A 9,210-nucleotide genomic window follows, 5' to 3' on the forward strand; every position below is an offset into this window, starting at 1 on the left:
GCTTGTATTAGAAGAAAAAAACATAATACTTTTATTTAAGAGTTTGAAACAATAGAAGAATTATTAGAAAACATTCTTAAAAAAAAGTCACAAATAAATTATAGTTTCGAAATATTATCGATCGACACCGATAGATGTGATAGATATATATATTTAGGGACCATGTAAAAATTTTGTCCGTTTTGCACATGGTTTGACCGTCTGTACCTACGGTTAACCAAAAAATGAGTTTTGATATAATAAAACCTTATTGACCGGGGCTTTGCCAAATGGGTTTCCTTGTTGCGACCACGCACGATTGGTGACAAAAATAAAAAATTAGGTGATTTCAAATATGTAAACAGCTTCCGATATTCGCATCTTAATAATCGATCCTCCCTTTGGGCATATTAGTGGTGTTGTTGGTTTACTGAAAATTTCGATGATCAAACGAGGTCCGAATTGGATGAAATTATAAAATGGTCACTATATATATATACCGATCATATCGGATGGTGTTGATCGATTTAGAGAAATTTCCTTCATATAGTCGCTTCATCATGCGATGGTTTTATTATAAACCTAATATAAAGGTTATGATACATTAGTGGACACTTCGGTGATTGACAACTCCAGTTCGAAATATGGTCGATCGACACCAACAGATGTGATCAGTATATATATTTAGGGAATCAATGTCTAAAGCTCGAGCTCAGTCCAAACCAATGTCTAGCAAAAGAGGAGATTGAAGTCATCGATGTTGCTATTCTGTATCAGTCATTCAATTTGTTAATTTGTTCATGTTATGATGTTGGAGTGTTGGACAATACTGTGTAATCGCATTTGTATTTGAGGGATATTGTTGTATTAAGGAGTTCGGTCCAAATTCAACTCTGAACTATGAAGTTTGTTTAAATTTCTTTTGTCATCAAAGAAATTGGTATGGGCCTTAAACTTAATTGGGCCGATATCATATCTTGGTAGAGTCCCATTACCAACCGAACCAACCGAAAATATCGGTATACCGAAAATTTGGTACAAAGGCGTAAGTGGTCGGTAATGGTACAAATTTTCTCATTACCAATTAAAATTAGTTGGTAGATGGTAATGACAAAAATGAATTGGTAATGTACCGAACCAGCCCTACAAGGTTCATGCAATGCCCAGCCTATCAGGCACTAAGGTTGTAACATATGTCCATTACAGTGTGTTTAGGTAAGGGACTTTGAGGTTCCAAGGACTTTGTAAGTGAAGAGATTTAGAAATGAAAGGTTTTGAAGGTTATGAGATTTTTAAATGAAAGGACTTGAGGAATAGATTATTAAAATGACTTGTTTGGGTGATAAAAAAGATTTAATCATGGAATTTATGAACATAATTATTTTTAACTAGTTTTTATTTTCTTTTAATCAAATTATTATAAAACATAAAAAAGTTTGTGTCACCAAATAATTCCAAAAATGCAACAATTGAAGTCTCCGTCACATTTGAATTGCATCGTACTTACACTCATAATATTAAAATATCGAATATTCTAAAAAAGATTAACAACAAAAGCATATACATTTTAAAAAAATTATGGCATTGACTTCAATATAAATTGGTTTTTCTTCTCAATTGGAATCTTCTTCAATATTTTAAACTTTGTGGGATTGTTGGCAAACACCTCAATTGCTCGAATATCTACTTCTAAATTAGGTATTCCCATAAACTCTTCATAAACTTCATCAACCGTCACATTTGCATTCTTCTTTAATGTTGAAACCATACTAGATGCCATTTCTTTGATTGAAGAAGCCATTTCGTATATCGCCACAACAATTGTTTCCCTCTACTTTGTCATCTTCAATGCTCATAGTTTGACATGCATCCTCAGAATTTTGAGCCCCATAAACGGTTGCTTTATCCTTCGCACACAAGTCCATAATATCATCTTAATTGACAATAGTCTTGAATCGATACTTCGAAGCCTCAGGGTGTGTCTGTCATGAAAAACATGTAACTCAACACAAATAGCTTATTAAAGTGACTTGAAAAAAAATGAGATATCAGAAACTTGGAACACTATATCGTACCTTTACATATTCACTACAGACATTGTCATCATCCATGGTTATCATCTTATGTCCACTATCCCAATTAAAGTCACTTTGGCTTAAGATATCAGAAACTACTCCATAGGTCTTTTTCTAGTCTTTCAGGTGGTTTTTGACATTATCTTTCGTCACAAATACGTTATAGATGGTTGACATGTTCAATGCAGCTGAAGTGAATGCTTTAGATTTCCACCCATCATCACCTTTGTGGCCTTATTGTCTCTCACTTTTAAGAATATCGGCCAATTTTATATCCATTTCCGGATTCCATTGCAAGTATTTGCTTCCATCATCTTCTTTTCTCATACCCTTTTGCTTCTTATCATTTTCTTTTCTAGCTTCCATTTTCATATTATTGTTCTTCAAATTAAGAGATTATGTAAATGGGAGAGGCATAAGCAAGAAACACCAAACTAGTACTATTCCAATATTCCTATACTGATATACACATAAGAGAATCTACAACAAGCAACCCATTATATACACATAAGAGAATCTACAACAATTATCCCACTATATACACATAAGAGAATCTTAGCAAGCAACTACTTATATACACATGCATTGGAAAGCTTTAGTTGCAGAGAAGAACAAATACAACTAGTGTTTCGTTTGATGTAAACATAATTGAAAAATGAGATACATCAAGGATACTTGATTAAATATGAAAAAAAATATTGGAAAACAAGCATGCTAAATAAACCAAAAAGTAATTGACACTCTGACATGATCATATACTTAAAAAAATAGAGGTACCATACATTGTAACTTTGAGAGAAAGACATAAATGATCAATGCTACAAAAGAGGAAGTCATAGAAAACAGAAGAATATGAAACATTCAAAACAGTACGAATGAGAGGCTGAGACTCTAGATAAGCCTATTAATCTCTTTTGGAGTTCTGGATATCCCAAATTACATAAATCATCAAACATTTCATTTCGGCATTTTCATAACTAAGTTACAGAAGTAGCTTACATAAGCAAGTTAGAGAAATCATCAAACATCTCATTTGAGCATTTTCAATACAGGTTACAAAAGTAGCTCCAGTGTTTAAATGACCATGTTACAGAATTCATCAAACATCTCATTTAGGCATTTCCATAACCAAGATATATAAATCATCAAATCTCATTACGGCATTTTCATAACCAAGTTACAGAAGTAGCTCTATGGTTTTCTGAAAGGAAGCAGCTCCAGAGTTTAAATAACCAAGTTACATAAGTAGCTCCAGTGTTCAAATAATCAAGTTAAAGAAATCATCAATGTCATTTTAGTCATGTGTACTGCTAATCTGTCATTTTAGTCAAATCTCATTTCGGCATTTTCATAACCAAGTTACATAAATCATCAAATAAAGCCTACATATGCTAATCAAACTAATAGCTTTCCCAAATCAATCAACACTTTATTAGAAGAAGCATTAAGATTACATACATAGTTACAGTCCTATTAGAGGTTGTATCATTCCGAGAGGTTATGTGCATTGCTTATTTACATATTCTAAATGTGCACACACATTCAAACTTTGAAACTAAAGTTAGCAATAATTTGCACACACATGTTCTTCCTATGGATACAAAATTCTCAGCATTCAGTCCACCCAATAACAAGTTAAGATTCTAAGTAGTCTAACAAAAACCCAGTAACATATTTATCAAAACAAATAAAACCCTATCTAGTCATTCTTGCTTATTTACATATTCTAAATGTGCACACACATTCAAACTTTGAAACTAAAGTTAGCAATAATTTGCACACACATGTTCTTCCTATGGATACAAAATTCTCAGCATTCAGTCCACCCAATAACAAGTTAAGATTCTAAGTAGTCTAACAAAAACCCAGTAACATATTTATCAAAACAAATAAAACCCTATCTAGTCATTCAAAAACAAAAATAAAAAACTAGAGACAGGAAGATGACATGGCATTGTATTGTCCAATTCATCAACTGGGGAGGCCTCTCCACAAGTAAAGCATAGAAACATATCATATATTCTCATCATATTTGAACAAAGTAACCAACATCAAGATTTACCATACTCTTTTTTCGTTTCCCATTACAAACCCATAACCCATAACAAGTTTTGTATCCCATTACAAAACCCAGAACCAATAACAAGTTTCATATCCCTTTCAACAATTTGATAAACAAAAGCATATGAAGAAATTGAAGAACTATCTCAAGGATAATAAACAATTATACACATAACATAGATCGCCCAAATTGGAGATCTAAACACGCAAATTCTAACCATGGAACCCTATATTGCGAAGAGAATCACAAGCCCAAGGTGTGGAACAAACTTAGGAATCAACGATTGAAAGAGTTGAATTCGCGAGAAATCGAGTACAGTCTCTGTAGCTTTTGGAATTTCGAAATGACGCCAAGATAGGTGAAACATAGAAAGAAAATTGTTCTTAGTTGAAATCCCTCAAAAATATATTCTTTCAAGTCCCGGGTCATTGATATCCCTCCCGCAATTTTTGCCAAACAAGGGACATGTGATAAGGGATTTTAAAGTTCCTTATAAAAGTCCTCTCCCTCCTTAAAGTCCCCTTGCCCAAACACACTATTACGAATCCATTTGCGTTCCTTATTCTTCACTCCTCAAATGAAATCTTCACGGATTATCATCCCTATCCGGCTCGTTCTCGAGGGATTTAGTACGTTGGGAGTTGGGATGCACGCACTTTCTTCTATTACGTTCAATACTTTTGGGTCAGAAGGCTTACTGCTCTTGCCCGATTCATACGTACATAATACGTTACTAGTTTATTAACCCAGAGCAGATTAATATAGAGAAAAACAATAGAAGTAATTCATCTGCAGATTAACCAAAAATTCACAGTTCATGCTAATGAGAAGTTCTCCTACTGATGATCATTTATCAGCTTCTCACTACAAAAGTATAAACTTGCACACAGGCAACAACTCATTATTGCCGGCGTATATCAATGAAGTACTAGCAACCTCATAAGTCACAGCAGGAATCACTTAATTAACTCAAAAATATAACAAGAATGCATGCCAAGGGGTGGCACAGTAGTGAAAGTACGTACGTAGTCTTAAACTCTTAATTAATATATTTTGCGGCTAGGCGTCTTATTACGTACTCGATTCATAATTAGACATATATAGGCAAAATGTTACAGAAATGACTACATGTTATATAACATCACATAACAGAGCAGGCATTAGGGTTCTCATCACTGAAAATCTGTGGGGTGTCTGCATAATCCGAATAGTACTTTGATGGCCAGTATTCGCTCCGCTTGATATCAACACTCTTGTTATCATCTGATCCCTTGCCCTCTTCTGTTTCCCCTTCTTTCTTTTCCCCTCCTTCATCTTTGGTTTCTTCTTTTTTCTCTTCTTTCTTTTCTTCCTCCTCCTTCTTCTCCTCCTCCTTGGGCACAATGGAAACATGCTTTCTGGTTTTTTTGTAGACATCATCTGCAAGCTTGGCCGGATCCACAACACCTGTTACCACAACCTGGTCGTTACCAACGTCTGCTAGTACTGATTCCACTCCTGCAACTCATGCGCGCGCTCCAAATTAGTTTTAAAATATCAACAACATAATCGACATCAACAGATGCACTATACATATCTCTTAATTAACAGGAAAAGCATAAATAAAATACGTTCAAGCATAGTTTTTACATAAATTTATGTATACCTTGGATCTTTCGGATTCGCTTCTGTAGAACTTGAGCACATGCTTCACAGTGCATTCGAACTTGCAAAGTCACTGTAACAATAGCGGGAGGCTGACAAGAGATGAAATTGAAAATAAGTTAGAAATTAACAGAATAACTACCAGTTTCTTTAATTTGGTCTGCGAATTAAGCCTCATCATGAATTAATGATATATCTCTTTAGTGTTTCCTTAGATGATAGAGTGTCACAAATCATAAGGATAGACAAGAATCACAGGATGCTGTGAAGTTAGTGCGCGCTGCGAAGTTAGCGAGCGAGTGTTTGCCGTTAATATGATTACAGAAATGATGAGAGGAAGACTAGCTTGTCTGCAACTAAGCTACGTGAGTGTGTCTCGTGCAAACCAAGACATATTTTTAAACAATAATATATCGGAGACTGGTATGATTTTGATTAATGAATTTGGTAAATAAGCTAAGTTAGCGAAAGGCAAATTATGGAAGAAAGAAAGAAAGAAAGAAAGAAAGAAAGAGGTGGAGGCTATGGGAGGAAATTAAGGTGGAGTCACATGCATGGTGAGGCCATGCCAACGGAGTTGACGCAACTCTCAACGTGAGTGAGAAAAGGAAAACGAGAGATGCACACTTGGAGTTAGAGGGTAAAACAATACAGGTACGACAATGAAGAAGCAGTCTCGATGATGTAAGGGCTGGCTTTCATATACTTGCTCCTATAATTATATCCAGAATTATCTGAGAATCTAGAGGCAAACGTGCAGGTGGATCTTTTCTTTTCATGGAATAGTAACAACCAAAGTGATAGGCCTGAATTGTGATGATAACACTGATCCAATCTCATGTCATGGAGTTGATCAAAAAAAACTCATGTCATGGGCTCATGGCCTGGAGTTATTCACCAGATACATGTTGGTAATTAATTGGTAGTCGATCGATCTCCTAACCCCCGTTAAGCCTTTTGAGGTAAAAGATTGCAAACAAATGGTTACTGCAGCTGCGCGTAGTACTGTGCATGTTTTTGTTTTGTTGTACGTAAAATTCACGCATGAGAGAAACACGACAGTTTGGCCTTGGTGGGAGGTGGTGGGTCAAAGCTAACTCTACTTAACAAAATTATTAGAACGTGTTATGTTGTTATAGGCAGTGAGTGACTGGCTATTCTTGTCAAGTGTGCCCTGGGTAGCGCCTACACTGTGGAGTGGTGGACATGGGTGGGCTGGTCATTTTGATGCCTTTGACTTGTTACTTTCATGTCAGCATTTTATACACCCAGTCCCACACTCACAGACTCACAGGTTAGTGACCTAGCTAGCCACACTATGTTTCATTTTTTTAAATTTCACTGTTTTAGCCCATCCATAGTTCCATACCCTAAAAGCCAAAAAATTGAACTACTTGAAGCTAGCTTGCTAGGTTTCACTAATTTACTTTACTCCGGTTAAATTAATGAGGTAAAAGTGAAATGAAGAAATTGATATAGTAGTTACCTCCTCTTTTTTCTCCTCCTTGTTCTCAGGTTCTTTAGGCTCTTCTTTCTTCTCCTCCTCAGCGAGTGGTGGTTTAGGCAAAGGTGAAATGAGCTCCACTTTCTTGCCACTTTTCTTTTGTAATCTCTCGCACACCTTTATGGGGTCTGCTGCCTTGCCTTTCACCACCACCTTGCTCGCTTTGCTGTCTGTACTTACCTCCTCCACTCCTGCACCCATTCACTTCATTTTTATATGTTTACTCCACTATAATCTCTTAATTAATTACAAAATGAGAAATCTAAACGTGCAAATTGCTTAACATCAAGACTCAGCTTGTTCTTTATGCCTTAAAATTATTGCTTAAAGCTGAGCTAGAGGTAGAGAGGTCATGAGGGAGTCGACAGAGAATACAAGAATTAATTAAGTTTGAATATCACAAGAAGTATTTAATATGAAAGCTGAAAGAACTGAAGTGAAGTACTGAACTAGCTAGCTAGAAGATTACAAGAACTGAAGTGAAACTGACCTTCAAAACCCTTCAAGGCTCTAGCAACTTTCCTGGCGCAAGCTTCACAATGCATATCAACTTTGAGCACAATGTCCGCTGGCTCTTCTTCCTTCTTTTCTTCCACTTTCTTCTCCTCTGGTTTGTTTTCCTGTTCAGATCCAAATCAAGACATCAAAAACTAAGAATGACCAGACTTGCAGATCGATCGAGGATGAACGAAAACCAATCTATGAGAGACAAAACATTCACAACTATGGTGGATAACAAGCGTGAGCTTGCGCAAACAAGAGTACTATACGCTGAGACTATTAATAAGAAGAGGATATTCAGTTCACATAAATACTTACTTCACCCATTTCTGTGCTAGCTGAGCTGATCGAGCTTGTTGATTCTTAAATGTACTTTTGCTTCAGAAAGCTATCTCACTTTGAATATTATTTGATTGGAAGCTAGAGATGCAACTAATCTGCTTCTGGTGTCTGCAACTGCAAGAGAAGTGTAGCCACAAGTTTAAACTCCGGTGGTTGTTGAATTGAAATCTTGGGGAGTGGAGTTGAGAGAAGAAAGGAACATTTATTAATGTTACGTGGGAATTCCGCAAATCTGACGTGGAATTGATTAAGCAGACTAGACCAGACGTCCATGCTGACTCACTTGCTCATTATTTGCCCTTCAATTCCCTCTAAATGGCCTCTGTACGGGGCTCTGCTTGGGACACAGCACCGCCCTCTATTTATTAAACACCAGGACAATCAGTCATTTACCGAAGTAAACCCAGGAAAGAGGGTAGCAAAAAGGTTAACTCTATTCCTTTACTATAAGAACTCAATTACGTACTGCTATATGTCTCCACTTTGTTGAGTTGAAATGTTGAACAAAGGCCAATACAGTGTCTACAGAAACTGAACAAAAAGGAAAGGATGTTTTGATCTGTTCTTGGATGCTTACAGTATCTGATCATTGCAAAGAAACCTAGAAAGCAAAAGATATAGGAAAAGCTAGCTAATATTGTGCATGCAGTAAGCTAATTAAGGATGAACTAGCCAACCCAATCATAAAGTTATTGGCACCGATAAGATTTCATATTCATGCATTACTGTCTAACAATTAGGGCTGGGCACGGGCCCGGCCCGGGCAATTTGTAGTGTGACGGGCCGGGTTTTTTTCTAAAAAAAACAGGACCCGGGTAAAACCCGGACCGGTAATATCCGGGCCGAGCCCGCCCGGTTTTCCGGGCCTAACTCTGTTTTTGGCTAGTTTGCGGCGAATCGACAGTGCGAGGCGACGACAATGGGAATTATGAGATTGAAATTAGTTAAGTTTAAAGTTATTTAGTTATGTTCCAGTGTCATTGTATCTATTCTATAAGTTTAGGATCACTTACGAAAACCAATTACATAATAACACCTAATGTCCCGGGTTTCCGGGTTTTTTTGTTTAAAGATTTGAAGGCCCGGGACCGGCCCGGACATAA

The 9,210-nt window shown here is 36.4% G+C and overlaps 1 protein-coding gene across 2 annotated transcripts; it reads right to left on the reverse strand.

The window, feature by feature from the left end:
- Nucleotides 1–5,125: 5,125 nt before the first annotated feature.
- LOC126787716 (heavy metal-associated isoprenylated plant protein 7-like) lies at nucleotides 5,126–8,816 on the reverse strand. 2 transcript variants are annotated; one of them, XM_050513614.1, is made up of 6 exons: nucleotides 8,323–8,816; nucleotides 8,084–8,221; nucleotides 7,755–7,884; nucleotides 7,247–7,455; nucleotides 5,762–5,852; nucleotides 5,126–5,613 (listed from the first exon to the last, which is right to left on the reverse strand). In XM_050513614.1, exons 2-6 carry the CDS (start codon nucleotides 8,090–8,092, stop codon nucleotides 5,258–5,260), a joined length of 795 nt encoding a protein of 264 aa, XP_050369571.1. In that variant the 5' UTR covers nucleotides 8,093–8,221; nucleotides 8,323–8,816; the 3' UTR covers nucleotides 5,126–5,257. The 2 variants fall into 2 exon arrangements, with proteins under 2 accessions (XP_050369571.1, XP_050369572.1); XM_050513615.1 differs by having other exon boundaries at nucleotides 8,308–8,816.
- Between the last annotated feature and the right edge of the window lie 394 nt (nucleotides 8,817–9,210).

Source organism: Argentina anserina, chromosome 3 (genome assembly GCF_933775445.1).
Source record: "Argentina anserina chromosome 3, drPotAnse1.1, whole genome shotgun sequence".
Lineage (NCBI taxonomy): Eukaryota > Viridiplantae > Streptophyta > Magnoliopsida > Rosales > Rosaceae > Argentina > Argentina anserina.

What these genes read in the sequence shown, in the direction of transcription:
- LOC126787716 (XM_050513614.1), bottom strand. An exon ending in AGCCTTGAAGGGTTTTGAAG is followed by an intron (nt 7,456 to 7,754) that starts GTCAGTTTCACT and finishes GAATGGGTGCAG; the next exon opens with GAGTGGAGGAGGTAAGTACA. An exon ending in GCGAATCCGAAAGATCCAAG is followed by an intron (nt 5,614 to 5,761) that starts GTATACATAAAT and finishes CATGAGTTGCAG; the next exon opens with GAGTGGAATCAGTACTAGCA.